Source organism: Gossypium raimondii, chromosome 1 (assembly GCF_025698545.1).
Source record: "Gossypium raimondii isolate GPD5lz chromosome 1, ASM2569854v1, whole genome shotgun sequence".
Taxonomy (NCBI): domain Eukaryota; kingdom Viridiplantae; phylum Streptophyta; class Magnoliopsida; order Malvales; family Malvaceae; genus Gossypium; species Gossypium raimondii.
In genome coordinates, this window is record NC_068565.1 from 40,913,946 (window position 1) to 40,940,992 (window position 27,047).

Here is a 27,047-nt window from a genome sequence, read left to right on the forward strand (position 1 = left end):
TTAGGGGTGTTACAGGATCTCCCGATCTTCTACTAGAATAACGAGTCGACAAGAACTACTTATCTCTCGACCTCACTGTCCAGACCGATTCAGGGTTAAGGTGTTCACGGATAGGTCATACCAAATTTGGGTTAATTCCCACCTTAATGAATTCCTAGGGTGTAGGTTCTTCCTTTCCTAAACTGTTGATCCGTTAAGAAACCCCCACAAAACAATTAATTAATCACTCAACACATCACACAATATACTTTTCATGAACAACAAATAGGGGTCACTTAGGTTTCTCCTCAATGGGGTTTTCAACCCTCTTTATGACTACTTAGCGAACCCGCGCATAAACAATTGATAACATACTAATATAATAAAAATAAACACTCATCAAATGACGTTAGTTAAAGATCCCACACCTTGTTTTATATCTAAATCATACGCTCCATTTGTAGAAGTCTCTCTTGGATCTAGTCCCAATCACAAATCCATAATTCGAACACTCGGATCTGTTACTTTCACGATGCCACACTATTGGTTTCTCAGTGGGTTGTTGTTCAGTCCTTCATATTACATGGAGATTGAAAGTTAATCTCAAGAAAGCAATTATAGTTGAGTCATTATCTGAGAATGAGGGAAAAACAAAGGAAATGTGATGTTTCTATCACTTTGCATAACTTACAATACTAGATAGCACAACGAAGTCGAAGATGAATCTCGAAGAAAGGTTCGGAGGTTTAACAATCTACAATGGATCATGTGATCGGTGAGATTTGTACACAAGTTGAGTGAAAATAATTAAAGAATGAGTCAATTGGAACAAAAAGGTGAAAGAAATATGAAAGGATAGGAAAAGAGAAGAAACACCCAAATCTCGATGACAATCAACATTGATGACGACGATAATGGCGGTGGTCTGACGGTAGTTCACGATGGCAACGACTGCAACAAAGGGAAATGGCAACAACAAGGAAAAGAGGGAGAGATGAGGGGTGTAGATAGTGATGAGATGGTGGTGCAACTAAGGCTCACGGTGGAGGAATGGAAGCAAAGATGAAGGGAAATGGTTTGTGGTTGCCAGAAAGAGAGAAAATGATGGAGGAAAAAGTAAAGAAAATAGAAAATGGGAGAAAGTAAGGGTGGTGAACGGTTTGGGAGGCCTTTGACGGTGGTCAACATCTTTGTTTTGGCAAGAAAAGAGTGTAAGGAAGTAGAGGGAACAAAGGAGAAAGAAGGGGGATGTGTCTCACAACTTATGCCAAGTTTGACTTGCTAAAAAAGGAAAAGAATCCTCCACATAAGGCACAAATGGGGGTGGACGGTTGGTATCTATTGTACTCATGGGAATTGTGCAAAAATAAAAATAGAACAAGGGAGCAACGGTATTCGAACCAGGGACCTCTAGGATATTTAAGGAGCTTCCTACCACTAAAACACTATATTTCCTTGTTTTCACTATTGTGCAATTAATTTAAAACATAGTAGATGATAGTAACACTCTTGTATAATTAATTGAAAAGTGGGATGTGACAGTAAGGAGGTGTAGTAAGCTTGGTCAACAGTGACCAGGTTCAATGAATAATAGCAAATAGGCAATATAAGAAGTTTTGGCAATGGAGGGAGAAATGGAGTGAAAAGGGGATCATGGTACCTCAACATATGGTAAGTTTGAGTCATAAAGAGGGAAAGGAATCCTCCTAAACATGGTAACAATGGGGTGGACAGCAAGCACATTATGTACATGGAAATTGTGTTAAAAATTAAATAAAAACTGAGAATAAGGAGACTTGAACTTAGGACCACTATAATGGTTTAAGAGCACTTAGATACTTGACCACTTCACTTCCTTCTTATCATATTAACATAAAATATTTAAAAACATGGATGACCTTTGCTAAGGTTTGAGGTAAAATTGCACCATATAGAACATAATGTAAGGGTAGGGATTCGAACACAAGTTATCAAGGACAGCTCCGCCACTACTCAACCACTATACTTGATATCTATTAATATCAAAATATATTTAAAATAAATAAATAAATAAAATTTGGGTGACCACTCTCTTTGTTCATTAATCCAATTTCTACTAACCCGAATTTTGGGATGTGACATTTTTCCTTACTAGTAAACGGTCTGGCTGGTTCACAACAAACATACACGCATATTACTTAAGTTGAACAAGACATACAAAACCCATGCAATGCGAACCTAAACAATCACATCCAATAAGACAGAGGCTTACCCTGATAGGTACGAACTGAACTTATAGCAGAGACTTTGACGGCAGAATATTCGGTGAATAATTTCACGGAATTAAGGGTCGTATTTATAGATCTATGAGTCCTGATAATCTTTGGATACCATAATTGACTTACGAAAGACATTACTTGTATGTAAAGTGTTCCTAAATAAACTAAATCTCTTTTTCCTAATTTGAGGCTGATTGTATCTTTGATTGGCAAACCCCAGTTCGTAACTTACCTGACGAACCCCAATTCAAAAAATAGATTACCGAATCCTTATTTGCCACCACAGCAGTGAACCTGCCTCAGAGAGAATCTAGTGAAACCCTTACCACATCATTATGTATATAGTGCTACTGGCGAACCCCAAGGTCGCCTAAACCTAGCCGAACACCCAGTTTGCCAGAACATTTGCGAACCCTTCACAACTCTTCATTAACAACTTGCTTCACCTAAATCTATTATGATAGTATTAGTCTTACTTGCAGTTTCACGAGCCGTCCCCTATCACTCGTCACATTTAGTTGCACGAACATAGCTCGTTACTCACTCACAGACTTCCTGCTCAAAGCGTCTGCTACAACATTTATCTTACCAAGGTGATACTCTATCACACAATTGTAATCCTTCAGCAGCTCGATCCACCTTCTTTGTCATAGATTTAATTCTTTTGTAAAAGTAAATACTTGAGAAATTTTTGAACTATGTAGATGGTACACTTCTCACCATACAATTATTGTCAACAATTTTTCAGTGCGAACACCACTACTGTTAGCTCCAAGTTGTGGATTGGGTAGTTATGCTCATGAACCTTTAGTTGTTTGGAAGCATAAGCTACCACTTTCCCTTCCTGCATTAATACACATCCAAGCCCTATGTGAAAGGCATCGCTGTAAACCACAAACTCCTTTCCCGGTTCTGGTTTTGTCAACACAGGTGCTTTGGTAAGGATCTCTTTAAGCTTATTAATGATTTTCTATCTTTCATCTGTCTAGGCAAACTCCTCTTTCTTCTAGAGAAACTTTTTTAAGGGTGTTGTTATACTGGTGAACCCTTCAACAAACCTGTGACCGTGCGAGTTCTAAAAAGCTTCGTACTTCAGTCACACTTCTTTGTTATCTCCACCCCACAATGGCTTCGATCTTCTTTGGGTCCACACAAACCCCTTCAGCTGAAATAATGTGCCCTAGAAACAAAATTTCTTTCAACAAAAACTCACATTTACTATACTTTATGAACAATTGGTTCTCTCGTAGAATCTGTAATACAGTTCACAGATGGGTGTCATGCTTTCACTCAGTTCATGAGTACACCAGGATGTCATCAATGAACACAACTACGCACTTATCCAGGTAGTCATGAAATACTCAGTTTTCATGTCCATGAAAGTAGCAGGTGCATTTGTAAATCTAAAAGGCATTACCAAAAATTTGTAATGCCTTTATCTCATCCTAAAAGTTATCTTTAGTACATCAGATTATTTCACCTTAAGTTGGTAATAACCAGATCGCAAGTCAATCTTTGAGAACACAGTAGCACCTCATAGTTGGTCAAACAAATCATCGATTTGCGCTAACGGATACTTGTTTTTGACAATCAACTTATTCAACTATTTATAGTCAATGCATATCTTCATGCTTCCATCCTTCTTTTTTACAAATAGCACTGGCAAACCCCAAAGTGATATGCTTGGTCAAATGAAATATTTATCTAGCAGCTCCTGAAGTTGTATCTTCAACTCCTTGAGCTCTTTGGGTGCCATGCGATATGATGTTATCGAAACTGGTAAGCTACCAGGGTACAACTCAATGGCAAACTCCACCTTGCGGTTTGGGCGTAGTCCATATAGCTTGTCAGGGAACACATCTGGGAAATATTACACAATTCGCATTTTACAAACACCTTTTGCCATATCCTGTTAACCCATTACAAATACGAGATAGGCTTCGCAGCCCTTACGTAACATTTTCTCTATCTTGAATGTTGAAACTATATTGGACATTGCTCAAACTTACTCACCTACCACCACCACTTCTTTGCCTTCACTGCTTCGCAAAGTGACTTCTTTTAACTCGAAATCAATTTTTGCTTTATGCTCAATCAATTAGTCTATTCCCAAAATCACGTTGAACCCATAGAATGGTAACTCCAACAATTTTGCATAGAAAACTTGACAAATTACCTCCAGTGGACACTGACGGGATACTTTATTGACTAACATAGTATCCCTAAATGAACTAGTATCAATCACACCCTTTTCTATGGCATCTACTGCTATTCCAAACTTACTATCTAGTTCATTCAAAACATACGAGTGTATTAAACCAGAGTCAATCAAGAAAAATAAAGGAATAGTTTGAAGAGTGAAGGTACTTGTAATAACATTGGTGGTACCTTGCTCATGTGGCTCTCTCATAGCATAGACTCGTGCGAGCCCTCCTAACTCTTCCTCTTGAGTGGCAATAGTATGGGCCAGAGTTTGCTGCCTAATTGGCCTTGTCCCGCCACCTCTATTTCTTCCTCGACTACGAGCACCAGCTCGCACTTGAGTAGGGTCACAGCTTGAGCTCGTGAACCCTTCTGTCATTCTAAACAATCTCTAACAAGGTGATCCTTCAAATCACACTTAAAACACCCTCCAATCTTCTTGCGACACTCTCCAAGATGATTCATTTGCAAAACTCACACTATATCTAGTTTTCAGACTCATCTGAGCCCTCATTTTTATCCTGGGTGTCCTTTTTCTGACACGAACGATATATCATGGAAGCTCGCTTGACATTTTTACCAAAGTTTCGTAAGTCACGGTCCCTTTTGGACACTGACCCAGATACTTGTTTTTTGGTTTGCAAAACCATAATGTCTTCAACGGCTTTGTCTTTATCTACCAGCTCATCAAAGTTCACAACATGGTGAGTAACCAAGTAGAGTTGGATGTCACGATGCAATCCAAAACGAAACCTTTGACATTAGTTCTTCTCATACGATACCATCTCTCCAGCGTACTTACTCAGTCGTACAATGTACTCAGCTACTGATAGTTCACTTTGCTTCAAGTTGATAAACCCACACTTGCGAGCCTCTAGATACTGCTCACCCATAAATGTCTTTTTGAAGGTTCTCAAGAAGAACTCCATGTCATTCTGTCCGCAATAGTTCTATGTTTTACAGTATTTCACCAACGATGTCTTTCGTCGGTGAGTAGAGACACAATGCACCCCATTTTTCCTGATCAGAACATACATCCTGCTCAAGGATTTTCTCAAAACTCTCAAGCCAATACTCAGCCTTAGTGGTATCAGCTCTATGGACACCACTAAATCCCTTGCAACCTAAAGTTCGCAGACTCTTCAGTTGCAGTCCACCATTTACAGGTGTAACATTGGCTCTTGCAGCTAGTTGAAAAGCCCCAATCATAGCCTGAACTAGAAGCTCCATGCTTTCTTCCAAAACACTTGCCTTGTGGGTTCGCTCTTGTGTAGCCAAAATCTGGTCACCTTCTGCGTGATTAGTAGCTTCATTCACACGGTTCGCATTCACTCTACAAATAGGCATTCTTTCTTACTCTAAACGTACACAAGATACTGACTTTAGGTAAGACATTAAATACATAATTGGGTATCTAGACTACTAGACACACTTGCAACCACAGTATGCATAGAATAGACTTTCACTTGCGAACACTGTTCACACTTAGCAATCTTGCACTTGTAAACACAATTCGTACAGAACATAACTTACTTTACAAAGTTGGCAAATAGCAAAGGGATGATCTGAGGCGTAATCCTATAGAAGATGTAGCTTAAACAAAGTGATGTTTATTCTTAGTCTTACCCCAGCAAAAACTCATACAATCATGCATACAAAGCACTTTAAATTTTCACAGACACTAAATTAAAATTTTCAACTATGATAAGCTTTCCTCGCATAATCTGGTAAACTTACTGCGCCACATTCTGGCAACCACTTTTCTTGTAATACTCAAAATAGGACCTAGGAGTTTTAGGGTATTTTAGGAATTTTAGCCTTAGAGTGTTCAGAATTTTACAACATGGTAAATCGATCATGTTTTTGAATATGGTTTTTAAAAAATTAAAACAATTTTTTAAAATGAGTTTTAAATACCTTTAATTTTGGAAATAGGACTGATTCATAAAAGAGTCAAAACTTAGAGTTTTTAATAGGAAATTAGTCCATATTTTAAAATCCAACCTAAAAACCCCATTTATAGTTATATTTTCACGTTAATCTTCTCCATCTTCATGCCTTAGCCGTTTCTTGCGCCCAAAGCTTCTCTCTTCCATTTTTTTTGTTCTTCAAGCCTTAATTTAATTGATTTCCATCATTCCCAAAGCATTAAATCTGCATAAACCTTCAAGAAAACAACTTAAAATTCCATAGATTTCATCATCTTCTTCGTGTGTGAGTTTTTCGGGTTTTCGAAAAAAGTCCATTTTTCTTTCAAATAAGGTAGCCATTCATCTTTCTATTAGTTTTTAATGTTATCTAGTCTTTTAAACTGAATTTTTAGCCATTTAATTGCATGATTTTAATAAAAGCCAAAAATTGAGTCGTTAATAGTGAATTTCAGGATTTTGAGTAAAAATATGGTTTCAAAGTGTTTTTCAACTTGTTTTAACATGATTAGAAGGTTTCTAGACTTAATTTAAAGTTTCTTTAAGGATTTCTAAGGATTTAATGAATTTTCATGAAAATTGCCATAAACATGTCGAAAATTTTAATACCATGAATTGGGTAGTTTTGCATAGTTTAAAGGTTGAGAAAGCCTAATCGGTGGGTGTTTGAAATTGTTGCTAGTAGACATGATTCATAGTGTTAATTGGGAGCTTAGGAATAACTTAAATCCCTATCCTAAGTTCCAAGTGTAAGCTTTTTATTTCCCTTGTTTTATTTTTGGTAAATTATGTGATTATGAGAATATTTATGGATTGATTATTATGATGCGATATTGTGATATGAGACATGTGTGATGACTATTGTGAATTGTATTGTGTTGTGGGCATATTAAATATGCCTAACAATAGTGGTGATATTGTGTTAGCAATATAAATGTGCAGTGAAAATGTGCAAAAATTGGTAAGTACGTATGTGTTGAATTATGGAATGTAATGCTAATGTAACAAGTTATATATGTGATAAACTGATTTTTGAATTATTGTAATGCTAATGTAACAACAATTCTCATTGTTCCATCACATATCCAATATGTGGTTGGATACGTGATGGCACAATGAGAATTATTGTGGCACTTTAAGCGCAATTAAATGTGAATTCGATAAGCATGCATTGTGTACAAGTTTGTGATGTGAATTGATGAATATGAGAAGATATGATGTGCATTAAATCGATAATTAAAATTGTGTAATTGTGGATATTTTGGCCTTGTGACCTTATGAGACCGTTGGATATAGTTGGCATGCCATAGAATTTTGAGTACTTACCTATATGTGTTTTGTGATTTGGGCGTTGAGCCATTGGAACATGTTGGAGAGATAAGGGAATGTAAGCTAAGTTCCATTCAGTGGGACATGTTTGGTGTGTTGCAGAGTGTTAGCTTTATGTTTCACTTTTGGGACATGTTTGACTTTATGAGTCTATGTGGTGTGTTGGGAATCTGTGTATCCAATGAGTGATGATAAAACTTACTTTTATGTTTCATAGCTTAAGTGCCAAATTATCTTAAAGTGTATATATGTGTAATGTGATGTATGCCTAAATAAGTATGTGGTTGCTATCCAAATTATCTATAAATATGATTGTGTATATTGTGGTATATGCTTGAATGTTATGTGATTATATGAGTATTGTGATGTACGCTTAAAATTTATCTGATTATATGAGTATTGTGATATATGCTTCAATGTTACGTGATTATATGTGTAATGTGATATATGCGTACAAGTAAATATGATTACCACGTAAAAGAACTAGCAAACAATGCATGAGTAAGTATAATATGACACTAGTGTTGGAACTGATGAGGTTGTGCTATATGGTTGTTTCGTTAATGCTTGATGAATTGTTTGCATGGTAGTAGTTCTAGGCATTTATTGAGCTTGTTAACCTCACCCACTCCATTTAAACCATTGCAGAATAATTGTGTGCTGGTGTGAGCGATGTGGTTTCCGAGGGGTGATCCAAGCAAGTCCTTGATTGTTATTTCAGAGGTGTTATTGTTATTTGTTTTCGTTTTGGGAATAAGGCAATGTGGTGGACTTTTAATGATATTTGTCATGATGTTTTGGAAGTTCCATAGCTTAATTGCTCTTAGGATTTTAAGAATTGAATCGTATTATGCCGATTATCATTTAAACTTATTTTTTATGTTTGAGACTACTATTACAACAATTTTGATGTTTATTCGATGATGATATGATAGCATGATGAATTGTTACAAGTTAGAATGACTTTTATGCTTATGTATGTTATATTTTTCTGGTCTGAAGTAGAGATATTGATATTCGTGTTGTAAAAATGATACCTCTGTGACTTTGTAATGTGTACGGAGATAGTAACGTAATTTGGTATCGATACCGTATCACGAGTATCGATACTCGAGGTAGAAATATCGATACTTTGGTAAAGGTACCGATTTTCCAAGTAGTATCGATACCTACGTGATTATCTTGGAAATTTTGTTAAGTGGTCCAAATACTTGAATTCTTAACACGGTAAGTTACATTAATGTAAGTCCAACATGATTTGATGATGATTAGTGTATGTATGTCTTAAAACATGTGCCAATGTGAAGAATAACTTGTGTCGGCTTTAATAAAATGAATATTGTAATGTATAAGTAATGAGAAGGTGAAATGACATATTTATATCTGAGTTCAATGATCGGGCCGGGTATAGGGTGTTACATTTCTCCACTTTGTAGCGAACATACCTAGCTTGCCCTTACTTCGACGAGCTCAACCTAATTTTGATACCAACCAATGTAACACCCCAAACTCAACCTAAAAGTTTTTGCTCGAATTTGGCAAGCTACATTAGCCATCAAAATGACTCTCCGTTGACTCCCAACCTAACCTCCAACACACCACTTAAGTCTTAATAAAAGTTGCGCTAACTTAAAACATGACAGCGGTAATAGAAAGCAAACAAGTGAGCTTCACAAACAAACATAAGTTGGTTTGTATGCCTCATAAAAACATAGTTCGCATAACAAGAAAACATGTGAGTTTGCAGTTCAGTTTAAGGCATAGGCTCGCATACTTATCTGACTTCACATGAAATCACATAATACAAGAGTTCGCTTAGCAACAATCAACATAAGTTTGCAAATTACACATGATATCATAGGATTACATACAAAGGAACAAGTTCGCTAAATATGAACTGTTGCAATCATAAAGAACATGCATGCAAGGGTTATTATATTTCAACAGGGCTTACATGCATATATGGGTTTGCATATCGTACAAGTGGTTCACATGTAATAAAATAATCATAACAGGGGTACGCATGTAATTAAGGTTCGTATCACTTACACGGGATCACGTATATTTATGGGATCGTAGCGCCAGGGTTACGCATGTAAATATGGCACGCAGCATGCGGTAAACCTTAATCTTAAATCTAACTAGCTTGTAAATAAAACACAGTACTCTCATGCATGGATAACATTAAATTTATTTATGAAATAACAAGTACTTTAAACATGGTTCACAAATCAATGCACTGAGAATTTAGACATAACTAAATAGTTTAAACCTCAAATAATTTTTTCATATTCATAAAGTATGAAATATAACATTTAGTTCTAAACCCATAATAATAATCTCATCACCTTTAAACTATGTTCGCCAACATATGCTTAGGAGTGCACCTTACCACATCATCGAACTTGCCAATGCTAATTTGCGACCTACCTACCTGAGAAGAAGTAAAAGAAGAATGGGTGTGTTTATTGTGAACTCAGTGAACAATAAAAAACATTAGGATATGTTTTAGAAATAGATACTTTAAAGAAAATAAACTTTGGTCTTGAAAGCATTTCGCGTGCACGATTCGCGGGTGAAGTTGCGAGACCTAGTTCGCACATTCTGTCAGAAAACATAACTTTGTAAAACAATTTTGAAAACTCATTAGTCTTTTCTTGAAACATACTCGACAGGGCTTACCTTAAAATTGCGAGGCTTATTTTGTTTATCAAAAACCTTTTAGAAACTAAGTATGGGTTCGCCCTAAAATCGCAAAGCCAACTCGCATTTTTCAGAATAACCTTTTCTTTGAACAGGGTCTTCCTTAGCTCAGAAGGCCGGTTCACACTGATAAATAGAGTCTGCCTTAGGTCGCAAGACTAGCTCTCCACTTTGTCTTATTGTATATAATCCAACCGAACTTGTAGAGGAGCACGCACTTTGAGACATATCACACTAGTTCGCATAGAGCTTGGCTCATTGAGGAGCACATTCACTCAAGCTTGTATGTGGAGCTTCGTTGATACACAAATTGTCATTTAAACTCATGTGGGGAGCTTCACTAATACATAACTTGTCACTTCAGCTCATGTGGGGAGCTTCGCTGATACACAGCTTATCACTTAAGCTCATTTAGGGAGCTTCGTTGATACATAGATTGTCATTTAAGCTCACGTGGGGAGCTTCGCTGATAAATAGCTTGTAAAACCATTTCTGAAAACATTCTTTTTAAACCTTAGCTCGCATAGGAGCTCGCACAAAAATGTGCTTTAAAACTCCTATTTTCAATCTGTATTTGAAAACAAAGGTTTGTAGCTTTAAAACATATCTTTTCAGAAAAATTACCTTTGAAACTTGTTTCAGAAACATAATTCTTAAAGAAAACATATCAGTATAAACTAAACAACATGATAGTTAACATATTCCAAATAATTCCAAACCACTCACTGGAAAATGAAGAAACTTAAACAAGTTTAGCTTTGCCTTTTTCCTTACTGGTAGAAGGTCCGGCTGGTTCGCAACAAACATACACACATATTACTTAAATAGAACAAGACATACAGAATTCATGCAATTCAAACCTAGACAATCACACCCAACAAGACAGAGGCTTGCATTAATAGCTACAAACTAAACTTAGAGCATAGACTTTGACAGCAGAATATTCAGTGAATAATTTCACAAGATTAAGGGTCGTATTTATAGACCTAGGAGTCTTGATAATCTTTGGATACCTTACTTGACTTAGGAAAGACGTTACTTACATGAAAAGTATTCTTAAATGCACTAAATCTCTTTTTCTTAATTTGAGTTTGAATGTATCTTTGACTGATGAACCCTAGCTCGCAACTTACCTGGCGAACCCCAGTTCACCAATCAAACTAGGGAACCCCAACTTGCCAACACATTAGCGAACCTGCCTCGTAGAGAAACTAGCGAACCCCTTACCATATCATCAAGCATACACTACTATTGGTGAACCCCCAGCTCATCTAAGCCTTACTGAACACCCAGTTCATCGGAACACTGGGGAACTTGCGAGGCCAAAATTTTCAGGCTTGTCTATAGAGTGTTACATAGATTGACTATGTGGTTCCAAAACTATGTTATGCATGTTTGACATCATTTTGTGCCTTGGGATGACCTTTATTAACTTTATGTTTTTATATGTTGTATAAGGATTTGAATGATAAATCTTGATTTCCAAAAGTGTTTAGGAATGATATGGAATGAATGGTGATAGTTTGGACTTGATATTTGGAGATTTAGATTTGTATTAAATAATCTATTTGCAATGTTGCAACACCAAAAGCTTATGTTGCAAAACTGGGAGAAATCTGGTTCCCATATCGTTACACCACTAGTTGATATCATGACACTAGGTGCAAACTAGCCTCAGTGTTGCGTCACCAACTTACCAATGTCGCGACATTGACATTGTTTACCCTATTTTGACCCGAAAAGGGCCTAATGGTCCTTGTTTGCAACCAAACTTTAAAGAAAGTTTAGAAATAACTTGAATAACTTCAAATAAGATTAAATATGTTAAAATGAAGTGTTTAACTAAATATTCAAGTTAAGTGATCATCGTGTTCAAAAGTGATATTCTTTACTTGAGATATTGATTCAATTCGAGTAAGGGGTGTTACACTCCATACACATAAAAATACATCCAAAATTAATATCTAAACTTTCTAAGGTTTCTCATAATAATCAAACACAAATTTCATGCTTGGAGAGTTGGAAAAACACAATTCTTACCTAGTTGAAGCTTTTTCTTTCAAGCTTCATTTTCTCACACTAAAACCTTTCAAACCTTAAGTTGAAAATGATGGTGGAAACCATGTAGGAAGGTTTATTTCCAAGTGATTTTATTAAAACCTCAAAGTTTAATTATTGGGTCTTTAGGAAATTTGGCGAGAAACGCAAAAGGAAATGAAAAAAATAAAGTGATGAAAGGGCTCCCATTGAGATGACTGACTACAAGGTTGGTTTGGGGTGTTTATCATCCCTTTTTTTTATCCATTTAAAACTAAAAAATATCTCTAGTCAAAATTGGTCCAAGTAAACATATAAATTTGTTTCCCACAATTCATCATACTAAAGTAACCTCTTTCAAAGGCTCATGTTAATCCCAAATATCAAATTTATTATCCAAATAACATTTACATTATAAAATTCTTAAGAAATCAACAAAATACTCTTGTATAGCAAAATTATCATTTAGCCTCTTTTTGAATCTTTTTACAATCTTTAATATAAATCTATGGAGGGTGAAAATTACATCGTTTCCCTTTTCTCGATAAAACTAAAAATTTTACAATTTAATCCCTACACTTTTCAATCTTTCCAATTTAACCTCAAAAGTGATTTTCATCATGCCAATGCATATTTCAATATATGCTTATGCTAAATCATCATTAATAATTGGTTGTTCCCAGTTTGATTAAATTTACACTTTAGTCATTAAACTTTCCAAAATTTGCGATTTGGTCATTTTTTATGTTTTCACTTCTAAAATTCTTTTAATGGATTTTTTCCTTCTCAATTATCAATTTTTCTTCCATAAGATTCTTTTATCCAACTCATTTTCCAAAATTTCTTGTTTATTTACTATATATGCAACCGCAATAGTGTCACTCGTCATATAAAAAATGTTGGGATGTTACACTAAAATTTTTGTGAGATTACACACATAAGTTGAAACAGAAAAAAATATGAATTTTATTAGAAAACCTTAAAGCAACATTGGTTTTCAAATTAAATATGGATTTCATTTAAAAATTGTCGTTGTGTTGAAAAGTTTGCATGATAATATCATTTGTTTCTTATGTACAGAAGAAAATCTATAGAACTAATAACTGCTCTTCAGCCTCAGCAATCTTTCTTGATTCCTAAATTCTCTGATCTCATTGAACATTTAGAACCTAAGGCAACATTTTCTTTTCTTTTTAATGAAAGCGATAAGAAAAAGAAGTACAACTTTCAAAATAAAAGTTGTTACAACAATATTTATGGTGCTATTTTTAGTTATTAAAATTTAAATTTAATTATGATTTAAATTCTAATTTACAATAGCTTTATAATTATTAAAAGTAAAAAGATAATTAATGTTAACAATTTTATCTTGAAAAATGTAAAAGAGATAATTTTACAAGTGTTATGAATATTTTATTAAGTGAATGTTCATCAAAATCTAGATAAGTTTTGATACTTTAAATTCTAGTAGTCATTAGAAGTAGAGTTTTATTTCATTTATACTTCTTATGCCTATAAATAGAGACTTTGGAAAAGTATTGTAAATATTCTGATTGATCAAAAAATACACTCTCTTTTTTGCTCTCCTATTTTCTTTATTCTTTACTTTCTGTTTTTTTATTTTATAACACGTTATCAGCACGATTCTCTTTTATTTTATAATGCGGTCACTCTAAATCTGTTGCTCAAGTTGTTGTCGATTGCTTTCTAGAGCTATTGCAATTTCAATCTTCAATTAAGGCCTGCGCACTATGGGTAATCATTTTTTAAAGTAATTTATATAATCCTTGCGTGGGTGATGGCGATGATGCTAAAGATCTTTAGGCATATTTTACTATGATTTATTTAGTATATCATGTTTGTTATAATTGGAGACTAATCATGACAACATGAATAAATAGATTTTGATTTGAAATCCATGTATGTGCATTTAGAAGTCTGACCTACTAGATTTGTTGCATTCCCCGAAGTGAATGCAAACATAAAGAAAATAAAAGATATAATCATGGACCACTAAAAGTGGGAACATAGTAATAAATAAAAGAACAATGTGAGTTCTCAAGATAATTGTTCAAGGGTTAAAGATAACTTATGTTATCAATGTGATATGAAAGACTATTGGCTACATATGTGGCGTAAACTCAAATATTTTGTTTTTGTTAATATTCTTTGAGGAATGATATAAGAATGTAGTAATGAATTCTATCATTGTAGATAGAAAATATTTATCTTATTTGTACTTGAAACAAATAAATATTATTTCAATATTTGATAGTACAAGATTAGTTGAAAGCTCTACAAGAGCTAATATATCAACATCTAAAAACACAAAATTGTGGTGGTTAATGCATTAGTTTTAAGATATATTCATTATAACGGATATCATATTGAGATTGTGAATAAATAAAATATTATATTTCATATGAATCACTATTGCTAGAAATATCTATTTTGAAATGATGAAAAAAAGGAGGATTAAGTTATTGATTTGATTTGAAGATTTTGGCATACTCAACTTTGAAGCGAATATTGCATATAATTGTTTGAAAATTATAGTTATTTTGTTAACTTAGTTGCATTACAAACTTCACATTGATTTATACATTTCAAGAGTAAATGCCACAATAATACTTATATGTGGATATAAAGTAAAAGGAATGATAGTAAAATTATCAATTTGTCACAATTTATATTGACATTATTAGTACAATTGAAATGCATGTTAAAGTGAACAAGAAGTTTACTAATACAAATGCATTTTCTATTTGATGTGACCAGTTAGACATTCCTGGATCATATATGATGCGAAAATTAATTGAGAATTCATATGAGCATTCATTAAAGAACTAGAAGATTCTTTAATTTAAAGAATTCTCATTTGTTGCTTGTTCTCAATGAAAATTGCTTATTAGAAACTTACTAGCCAAAGTTGAGATTTAATGTCTTGTATTTCTAAAACGAATATGGGCTCATTCATCCACCATGTGCATAGTTTTGATATTATATGATTTTGGTAGATGCATCTACAAAATAATCACATATGTGTTATCAACTTGCAACATGTCATTTGCAAGATTGCTTGTTTAAATAATTAATTTCAGATTATGCAATTAAGACAATTCATGTTGCTAATATTGATGAGTTTATATCTCAATCTTTTATTGATTGTTGTATATGAGTTTGAAAAAATTCGTAAAAGCTTGTTATTTATGCACATAATGGTTTAGAGAAATTATTGATTGAACGCATTTGATTAATATCTAAACTATTACTTATGAGAACTAAACTTCCTATTTTAACATGAGATTATGTTGATTTATGTGTTGTATGCATCAAGTCAATAAGTTATAAATACTCCCCATTACAATTGGTTTTTAATCAAGAGTTAAATATTTCTCATCTTTGAATTTTTGTATGTTCGTATATGTTCCAATTGCTCCACCACAACGCACAAAGATGAGTGAATCCTCAAAGAAAGTTAGGAATATATATTAATTACAAGTCTCCTTGTATTGTTTGATGTTTTGAATGTATTGGAGATTCAATTATGACATGATTTGTGATTACTATTTTGATTCCATAGTTTTCCTGACATTAGGGGGAGAGAAATAACAACTTGTAATGAGTTAGGGGGAGAGTAATTTGAACCAGAAGTTCAATAAGGATAACTCATTACAAGTTCCAAATATGAAAATTCTCATAAAAGAAAATAATAAATCTAAATGGTCATATGGTGAAGGCGGTGCTCCAAAAGAGACCCAAGACATAACTAATAAGTAAAACTTCAGAAAAGATTCAGGTACCTAAAATTGAAGATTAAAATAGTGAAAATATGATATCTCAATAAGTTATGTCAATTTGAGAAAATGTGGAATCGATAATAAAACTGGTCGACAATGATTTTGCATGCAATATTATTGTTGAAATAATGAAATAAAAGGAGAATCTTGGATAAATCCATTGAGAAATATAGATATGGAATAGATTGGTCAAAATAGAAAGACACAACTCAAATTCGTGGAGTTTTTAGACCAGCAGTCCAAATATCTAAAGGTATAAAGAGTGAGGGTACAAATGAAGTAGTTTTACAAAAACTCAATAAAATATGAAGTTCTTCGCTAAGCTCGAGATTGATTATGAAAAAATATAATATTATTTTTTGGTGGATACAATAACCTTTAGACATATTATTAAACTGGCAATTCATAAAAGATTTAACTTTCATATAATTGTTGTTGTTACAACTTTTATGAATCACTATATAGAAAAGTTTATATTAAGATCCTTGAAGGATTTGAATGCTAGAAGTATATTGAAATTCTTGGAAAATTATTCATTTATATAAATTGAAATAATTTGAACATATGTGGTAAATTTGACTCGATGAATAGTAGTTGAAGGAGGATTATAAAATGATCTAAAATACCTATTTGTGTTTTTATAAAAGAATCATGATTAAAGTTTTGCTATGATTATTGTTTGAACTCCTGAAGAGATCAAAATATATTTCTTCAAATTTTCCCTTACTCATGACTTTCAAAAAAATTGTGATATAAATGCTCATTTGAAAAGCTAGTATTCAAGATTGAATACATAGAATATGAGAAATTATGTGATGTTTTAATGAGGGGGAGTAAATACGCGTTGTACTCTTTTTCCCTTAACCGAAGTTTTGTCCCAGTAGGTTTTCCTGGTAATATTTTTAATGAGGCAGCATATTATACATATTATAGATATGTGTACTCTTTTTTCTTCACTAGCATTTTTTCCTATAGGGTTTTTATCTTAATAAGGTTTTAATGAGACACATTATTTACATATGGACATTCAATGGGATGTTATGAATATTTTATTAAGTGGATGTCCATCAAGATCTAGATAAGTTTTATATACTTTACATTTTAATAGTTATTAGAAGTAGAGTTCTATTTCATTTAAATTCTTATGTCTTTTTATTTTATAACAACATGTAAATAATTTTATTTAGATTATCCTTTTTTAATGTGATAATTATTTTTAAAAATGTTTATGTTAAAATAAATATTTAAGTTAAATTAGATGGATAAATTATTCAATTATTATTTTTATTTAATTTATCTAAATTTTAAAAATCTAATGAATAGATAAATCATGTCATTTTCTTTTAAAAATATGATAATTGATTTTAGAATTTGTATGTTTAAATTAAAATTAGATAATAATATAAATAATAAATAAATATTTAAATAAAACTAAATGGATAAATTATCTAATTAATTTTTATTTAATTAATATTTATCTTAAAAAAAGAAATAGATGCGACACTTGTTGCAAATTTAGTGTATACCTTATTTAGATTTTACATACTTGTTTCATTTATTTGTGATGCATAGGTTAGTTGCATGTATAAATAAAAATTGATTGAGATCATAAATTTTATATAAATATATAAATACATTAAATATAATATTTATAGTACCGGACATCTGAATAAACTTAAGTAATTGTCATCAAATGGTATATTTTAAATTAATTGTGATTATGTTTAATTTACTTTTTTTACTTTAAACGATTGGTATATTTTAAATTAATTATGATTATATTTATAGGAATAAAATATTCCAAAATGTCAAAACAAGCATATTTTTTTCAAAATTTAGATAATAATTTAGATTTTATTTAATAAAATTTAGGGTTTAAACTAAAATATATTAAATTAATTGTTTTTAAAATCTAATAGATTTAAAAAATTAAATAACATTAAAATAATAATAAAAGTAAGAATTAACGTTTCATTCAAATTATATTAAATTGAATTACAAAAGCATATTATTATAGCATAACAAATAAATAAATTTAATTCTACGAATAATTATTTTAGTTGGGATACGCCTTAAATGTTAAGAGAAGAAAAGCAATCTTTTAATTAAAAAACCCTTGAAACTCTAATTGCATATATTTAAGCGTAAATAAACTTTTGTATTAATTTTGAAATTTTAATCTGATGAATAATAAACATTAAATAAAAAATCGTACATATTTATTTTTATATTATTACATTTTATATTTTTATATTATTTATTTTCAATATTTTCTAAATCAATGAAATTCCAATAACCTAAATTAGTTTTAAATGATTATTTATCCAATAAGTCATGAAGATCAATTACAAGTACTAATATTTTAAATTGATGATTAGCATTTTAAAATCTCCAAATTTATCCGCCAAACATAGCCTATTATTATTATTATTTAGCCAATCTAATTTTAATCTAAAAAATTAATTTCTCTACCCTTTTATTTAATAATTGAAGTCCAACTAATAACACAATAAAAATTAATAATTGATTATGTGACATTTTAAAATTAAAAAAGTTAAATAAACAAATAAAAAGTTAAATCTAGAATTTCCTTTTTCTTTTTTTAATAAAAATGCTACATAATATAATACAACAACAGTGCTTTAATAATGCTATCAAAAGAGTAGAGAGATCTAGGATCAATCTAGGAATTTTAGAAACTAAATTTGAAATGAGTAAAGTGTAGAAAGACGGAATGCAGATCAACTTAAAAATAAAAGGAGACCTAAAAAATTTTAAATTAACAAACAAAAAAAAAGGACAGATGTAGTGTACCTAAACTGATAAAAGCAAAAGACAAATTTCAGAGGAAAAGAAATTGAATATATATATATATATATATATATATATATATTATATCTTAGTTTTGTCTATTAACTACCACAAATTGCAACATGCTCAATGTTTTACTTGAAACTGGCGAATTTTGCCTTCTAAAGTATGGACCCTACATCCTCTGCGACTTCTAAAAGTACAATCGCTAGAAATGTACATCCATGATTGTGTAGAATAAATAAAAGAATGACTACCATTTATATCCATGATGCAATTGTGGCATCAGATAAGATGTCCAGAGGATTGAAGATCACACGCTTCGTTATAAAACGGTTCCGAGTAGCCATATATGCAGGAGAAGACAATAGGCAATGAGGCCTAGCCTTGCTCTGGGACGACTGCTTAGAACCTGACCACCGGATACCCTGCACCAATTAAAAACATATGTATGATCATTACAAATTATTCAAATACATGGTAAGCATTAAGAAAGCACTTGATAATTCGCTCTTAAGAAAAGAAAATTTCCCTTTTCAATATGATAATTTGGGTAGAGGATTTTACCAGATTCCATCGACTCGATCTGCAATCAACTTTCCTTGTTTTGGGATGAGACCCGATGTGTTGAGGGAGTTGAACGAACGACCTGTCAAAAAGAGAAACGACCGTATGCTTAAGTTTTGCAAGTTAGAGGCTTGTACAAATAAGAAGTTATTTTTCTAAGAAAGAAAAAAATTGTAGAATGCCAACATTTCTGCTTATCAGTTTCCTTGCTGTTGATCAAGCGGTCAGCTTCTGAGTCAATATTAAGTGCAAGATGGTCAGTTGATCCTTTTCGCATGGTTCTGACATGGGCAGCTAAGGGCGCAGAAGATATTGGGTTCTTTCCAAATGATCCCTGCAGAAGCATCAATAAAGTAAATTAGAATTAGTAAGAGCAGAGTTCTTCTTTTCAATGTCATTGTAAAGTTAAGCAGTACTGAAAGTACAATATGTTACATGATTACATGCATTGAAAAGTCTATAACTAACACCCAACTTTTTTTTCTATTCATCACTGCTATATTTGTCATCACAACCACAAAATAATTCAATCATTTTCCACACTATTTCATCAAACATGTCTGCGCAATGATTTCCTTGATTCACCTGCCTCCATATTCACACGCAATTTCAATGGGAATTCTCAAATCCTCATCTACAGTTATGATATAGTAATCTCAACAAAAAAAGATAGAATATCCAAGCATCACTTGAAAATGTTCTAATAATTTGAAAATATATAATATGAAGGATCAATGATTAGGCTCATGAAAAATTCAATATTACGGTCACCATACAGCCATAGAAGTTTTAGGTCAGAGAACTATATCTGTCAAAGCATTGGTACTGCAATAATGAAGCACATTCATTAACAAAAAAGTTGATCTATTGCATTGATCTAGAACTAAAGAACCATCAATCCGTTTAAATTTGAACCTGTCACTAAGAGAAAATCAGAGGTCTATTTAAACTGCCACGCATATAGTAAATCTTCTAAACAAAATTATCCTATACAATTTACTCAAATCAAGCCTAACTCTTTATGTTATACACATGATTTAAAAGCTTCTTAGACAGTTAGATCCGCACAAAATTTAAGTCGGAATAAAAACTCAAATGCTAATTTAACAAAATGTATCAAACCATAAAGTTCATGGTGACAAGGTAAGTTAATAAAATTGAATTAACTATATAGATGCAGAAGGTGTAAAAGAAAATTATTTACCAGATCTTCAATTTCAGATATTTCAGACCCAGTGGATGCAGAAGGTGCTTCAAAGATGCTCCTTTCCTGGACAACCTCAGGTGGAACAGTCCTACCCTGTATAGAATCTTCAAGTAACTTAACCTTAGTTGACAATTCATTCACGACCTTTTGGCTTCCAGCCAACTTGGTACCAAGTTCCTCTGCTTTGGATTTTGAAGTTTTGGCCTCCAACAGGAATGCATTAACCTGCTTTTCTAGAACAGGCAAAAGCACTTTCATACCAACAGAATTTTGGCCTCCAATGAACTCCTTTCCTCCCAACACAACAATAATCTTTTCCAAACCAAATGTAACCTCAGACAGCTCCATTTTCATATGTTCCAAGTCTGGCTTGTTTCTAACATGTGTTTCAATTTCTCCTTTAAGATGCTGAATTTCAAAATTCTGTCTTGAAAGTGTAGACTGCAGTTCTTCCTTTTCATTAGAGAGCAAATTTATTCGATTCTGCAAATCAGTGAAACTACCAATAACAGAAAACAGTTTCTTAACATCAGCAGAGATATGGGGCTCCAGGTCTTCAGACTCCACAAGAGGAATTTCAATCCCACTTAACATTTCCATCAAAGTTCTTAATTGAGATGCTGACAACAGAGGCTCCTCAGCTTCTGCAACAATAAAAATTCAACTTAATAAAGATTATTGACAATTAAACATCAAGTGCACAAGAGTAACGAAGTGCGAGGGGAAACATTTACCTTTTACTTTCATTAACAAACTATTGTACGATGACAAAAGTTCTGCCTCTTTTTCCTTCCATCTGTCTTCTTTGGCTTGATAATCCTCTATCTTAAGCCTCATTTCTCTGCATGAACCTTCCAATCCTTCTACATCACTCTCCAACTTGAAAACCCTGCTTTGAGATTCATCTCTTTGTTCAATTGTTTTCTGCAACTCTATTTCTATATTCTTTTTACCAGTTTCCATCTCGTTTTTCTCTCCAGCAAGTTGAGCCAAATCATTTTTCACTGTATTCAATGCGTCTTCAAGTAATTTCATAGTTGCTCGGGCCTCTGCTAACTTGCCAGCCAGGATGCTAGCCGCTTCCTTCACTTCCCTCAACTCTTGTTCAGTCTGTTTCTTGGCAGTCTGACAATCATAAATATACTCAGAAAGCAAGTTCAGCTTCTGTACAGGCTCTAGAAATGCTGAGTCAACTGGAATAACAATGCAATTAATAGATTCAACTACCGTATGCAATCTTCTATTGCTCTCAAACAATAACTTTTCAAGTTGATCCTTCTCCTCTTTCATAGATGCAAGGTTGCTCTCCAACTTTGGGATGCGGTCTAAATCAGCAGACAAAGAACTGATCTGCTCCCCGCACTCAGCAAATCTAGATTCCTCCTGTTGTAACTCAAGCCTCAACTTCTCAATTTCTGACATTTTTTCCTTCATAAGAACTTTCAATTTTTCCCGATCTTGAACCAATCCCTTCCCTTTCTTGACTGCCATTGATAACTTCTCCTTCAACAGACCAGATTTCTCCTCTGATTGTTCAAGACCTTTTTGCAGAACATCTTTCTCCTCCTTCAATGCAAAAAGTTCCTGAGAAGTTACTTTGAACTGATTTGACAGATCATTCAGTTGTGACCTCACCAACATATCTTCTTCCAGAATTTCCTCACAAAGCATCAACTCCAGACCCCTAACATACAAAAGACTTTGAAAATTTTCAAAATGATCTTTATCCACAAAAGGAGTCTCCAAAGATGCACTTCGTTCCTTTATCTTCTCTAAGCACCTATATATGAGCCCGGGTAGATTAGAAGAAGCCTCTTCAGTCCCTTCTTGTTCACCTATCACTATTCCAGAACCCTCTACCAACAACTGGACCATCTGGTCTTTCTCTAATGAAAGTTGATGGACCTTCTCAACTACTTTTTCATATTTACTTGTGAGATCGTCCAACTCCTTTTGAACATATTCTTGTTTAAAGGATTCCTTATGCTTGATCATACTTTTTACCTCATCTTCTATGGCCTGTAAATTTTTTAACAGGGTTGCTATTGACTCATCTAGGAAGCTTGAAAAGCCCTCAAACCTATCTGCAAGGATTTTGTTTCGCATCTGAAACCCTTCAGTAACTCTTCTAAAACATAAAGAAACATCAACAGCATTTATTGCATTTGCTTCATCATTCTCCATTTCAATGTTTAAAGTATTATCAATATCATCAGAAAATTGTCTCAGCAGGCTAGCAATATCCTGTGAAAATTGGAAGAGAAATTTAGTAACAAAGTCTTCACTCATTCAGGAAATTGTGGAAAAATGGTGATTCAATGTCCAGAAGGCAACAAGCTAAATGAAAATGTGAAGTTTGACATCACCTCACTGAATGGGTAACCTTGCTGCAGTTTCAAATCCTTGTCAAACAAATACTCCCTTACATTTTTAATGGTAAGATCCATATCTTTAAGGCGCTCCGTATTCCTGTCAAAGCATTGTCTCATTGTAGACAACAAACTTTGGTCTTTGGCAAGCATTTGAAGATTGTTGAGATGACCAATCAACTCCATTGATCTGCTTGCTAAGTTGCCACTGCTTCCAGCCAACTCTTCCATGCATACGTTCAGTTTGGAATTAAGAGTTGACACCTCCTGATCAGCAGTTCTTTTTTCACCTAGAAGTGCAGAAAAGTCATTTTCTGCCTTAGCCAACGCATTGTCCAGCGATTTTATGGTTATGCCAGCATCTTTCAGCTGGCTAGTGTGTGTATCAGTTTCATTTTTTAGTTTCTTCAGCTCATTGTCCAAGTTGGTTATTTCCACTTGTGCATTGTTATTTTGTTCAGTTAGTGAAGCAACAGTCTTCTCTGCCAGAGAAAGTGCATTTTCAAGTGTAGTTATAGTGTTATATGCCTCTGCGAGTCTGCTGGTCTGAATAGCAATTTCCTCTCTCATTTTCTCCACTTCCATATCTGAAGCAGCTTTGTTACCTTGGACATCCTCTTTCTCAGTGATAAGCACTGAAGTTTTATTTTCTGCCTGTGACAACGCCTCTTCAAGTGACTTTCTAGCGTCGCAAGCCTCTTCAAGTAAACGAGCTTCTTCAATTGTTTTCTGCAACTCTATTTCTATATGTTTTTTATCAAATTCCATCTCCTTCTTCTCTTCAGCAAGTTGAGACAAATCATTTTTCACAACAGCCAAAGCATCTTCAAGTAATTTCATAGTTTCTTGGGCCTGGGCTAACTTGCCAGCCAGGTTACTGGACTCTTCCTTCACTTCCATCAACTCTTGTTCAGTCTGTGTATTGGCAGTCTGACAATCATCAATATACCCAGCAAGCAAGTCCAGCTTCTCTACAGGCTCAAGAAATTCTGAGTCAACCGGAATAACAATGCGATCAATAGATTCAACTACCCTTTGCAATATGCTATTGCTCTCAGTTAGGAACTTCTCAAGTTGATCCCTTTCTTCTTTCATAGCTACAAGGTTGCTCTCCAACTTCGGTACACGCTCTAAATCAGCAGACAAAGTATTGATCTGATCCCTGCACTCAGCAACTCTAGATTCTTCCTGTTGTATCTCAAGCCTCAGCTTCTCAATTTCTGACTTCTTTTCCTCCAGAAGAATTTTTAAGTTGTCCCGGTCTTGAACCAGTCCCTTTCCTTTCTTAACTGCCATTGTTAACTTCTCCCTCACCAGACCAGCTTTCTCCTCTGATCGTTCAAGATCTTTTTGCAGAACATCTTTCTCCTCCTTCAATGAAAAAAGTTCCTGAGAAGTTACTCTGAACTGATTTGACAGATCATTCAGTTGTGACCACACCAGCATATCTTCTTCTAGGATTTCCTTAAAAAGCATCAACTCCAGATCCCTAACATACAAAAGACTTTGGTATTTTTCAAACAGTTCTGCATCCACAAAAGGAGTCTCCACAGATGGACTTGTTTGTTCCTTTAGCTTCTCTAAGCACCTATCTATTAACACCGGTAGATTAGAAGAAGTCTCTTCGATCACTTCTTGATCTCCCATCACTTTTCCAGAACCCTCTACCAACAACCGAAACATCTGATCTTTCTCTGATGAAAGTTGATGGACCTTCCCAACTATATTTTCATATTTATTTGTGAGATCATCCAACTCCTTTTGGATTTTATCCTTCTCAGTTAGTTCTGCTGCAAGTGAATCGCTTAAATGATCCTTGTCCAATGATATCTGTTCTGCCTTTGCAACAATTTCATCGTTTTTAATTCTGAGGTGATCTAATTCTTCCATAATGTAGTCCTTCTCTTGTTGTACAGCTGAACGTAAAGCACTCAATTTATCTATCTCATCACTTGCAGCTTCCTTTGTTCTGGACATTTCATTTTGCAGCATATTTATATCATCTTTAGCCCGGTAAAAAGATTCCTTAAGCCAAGCCAAGCGAGAACCTAAATCAGAAAAGGAGATGTTTTCTGGTAAATCAATTGCACAAATGGAATCTTTCAATCTACAGAAGTCCAAGGAAGCACCCTTCAATTCATTTCTTTCATTAGCAAGCCATCTAGCTCTTCCAACAATATCCACTGATTGGAGTTCCTCAGGTACATCAAGATGCGACAGGATGTGTTCAAATGTCTTAACAATCAAGGTCTTTTGCGAGAGTAATTCTTGCAATGATGCAACCAAGTTTTCACTTTTCACCAATTCATGGTTGTGTGATTCAGCAGCCTCTAGGGCACTAGTCTTCTCTTGCAATTCAGCCAGACATTTATCAAGCTCACTTGCTTTATCATCCAGAGACTGCTTCAGAGCATCCCGCTGCTGAACCAATGACTTCCCTTCTGTCACGGCCAAATTCAGCTTTTCTTTAGTATTAGCACACTTCATCTTTTCCTCTTCACACTCAGCCTTTGTTTTTCCAAGCTCCGAATTCAGCGTATTCACTGTCACTTTCTCATTTTCAACTTGTTCAACAAATTTCCTATTTTCATCTTCCAAAAGGCCTATTTTTTCAACCAGCAGTGCTTCCTTCCTCCTCAACTCAAATAACTCATCACGGACCGCAACAAATAGAGTCCCAAACTCCTGCACACCAAAATCATACTCAGCCTTTGTCAAACACTGCCTAAGTTGATTAACTTCAAAAAGAAATTGGTTATACTTCTCGATTAATGCCAACATGCTTTTCTCAACAAGGTCAACCTGTTCCCCACTGGAATAACCCATAACATCTCCTTGATTAACAACTGACGCAAGAGCAGCCAAAATCCTCTCCATCGTAACCTCATACTGCCGGTTCTTCTCTGTAAAAACCTCCTTCCCAGCTTCAGCTACAGAACTTATATCCCTTGCATTCAACCTTTCAATCTCTTGATCCTTCATATGAATCTCCCTTGAGAACACCCCCATTTCTTCCTGCACACACAAAACCCTAAATAACATTTTGAAAACATAAAAATCATCGATCAATATCTAGACAAATCTACGAAACCTTATATTTGACCTCAAGTCTCTCTTTTTCGTCAACTGCCTGCTCCAGCAAAGCTCGCAGGTGCTCCATTTCATTGACGAAGTGATTACTATCATTATTATCCGTTTCATCGAACAGCCTAGCTACTGCATTCCGTTTTCCCTCCAAAACGGCAACGTTTGGACTTACAGCGGGCATTCCACCTTCCTTATTATCATTATTCAACTCATCTGGAGCATCCACAAACAGATCTTCTCTGCTATCAACATGAGAAAGCTCTACCTAAATTGATTAAAAAATTCGTAATTAAAAAAATAAATATTACATTAAAGATTTTTCCTATACAATGACCAAAAAAAAAAATTAAAAACCTGAGATTTCAATTGAATCTGATTAGTCGAAGATTGAGGATAAATAGGTCGATTATCAACAGTTCCAGAATTTTCCAAATCGTGAAATTCAGACATTTTCTATTTTCTCCTGATCATATAAATTTATAATAATAAATGAGTGTTCCTTCGTCAAGAATCAAATATGAAAGAAAAATCCAACGCCAAGGATTGAATAAATAAATACCTAGAAATCAAGGTGTTAATGGATTAGACCAGGATTTAAATCATAAGGTAGATTGATGCACTGATGAGATTCGGATTGAGCTTCGATTCCAAGGAGAACTTTATCATATATCTCTTTTGTTTATGATATTGTTTTGATTCTTGGCCTTTCTCTGTCTATTTTCATTGGTGAAAACGTATGACGACGAGGTTCGCTCCAATTATGCAAACGG

General features: G+C 33.8%; 1 protein-coding gene across 2 annotated transcripts; it reads right to left on the minus strand.

Annotated features, from left to right (window-relative positions):
* Positions 1-19,103: 19,103 nt before the first annotated feature.
* Positions 19,104-27,047, minus strand: LOC105785847 (trans-Golgi network-localized SYP41-interacting protein 1). Of its 2 annotated transcripts, none has more exons than XM_052633853.1 (9): positions 26,837-27,047; positions 26,632-26,740; positions 26,294-26,542; positions 23,188-26,205; positions 21,556-23,065; positions 20,819-21,465; positions 19,801-19,948; positions 19,615-19,696; positions 19,104-19,475 (listed from the first exon to the last, which is right to left on the minus strand). In XM_052633853.1, exons 2-9 carry the CDS (start codon positions 26,725-26,727, stop codon positions 19,373-19,375), a joined length of 5,853 nt encoding a protein of 1,950 aa, XP_052489813.1. In that variant the 5' UTR covers positions 26,728-26,740; positions 26,837-27,047; the 3' UTR covers positions 19,104-19,372. The 2 variants fall into 2 exon arrangements, with proteins under 2 accessions (XP_052489813.1, XP_052489811.1); XM_052633851.1 differs by having other exon boundaries at positions 26,282-26,542.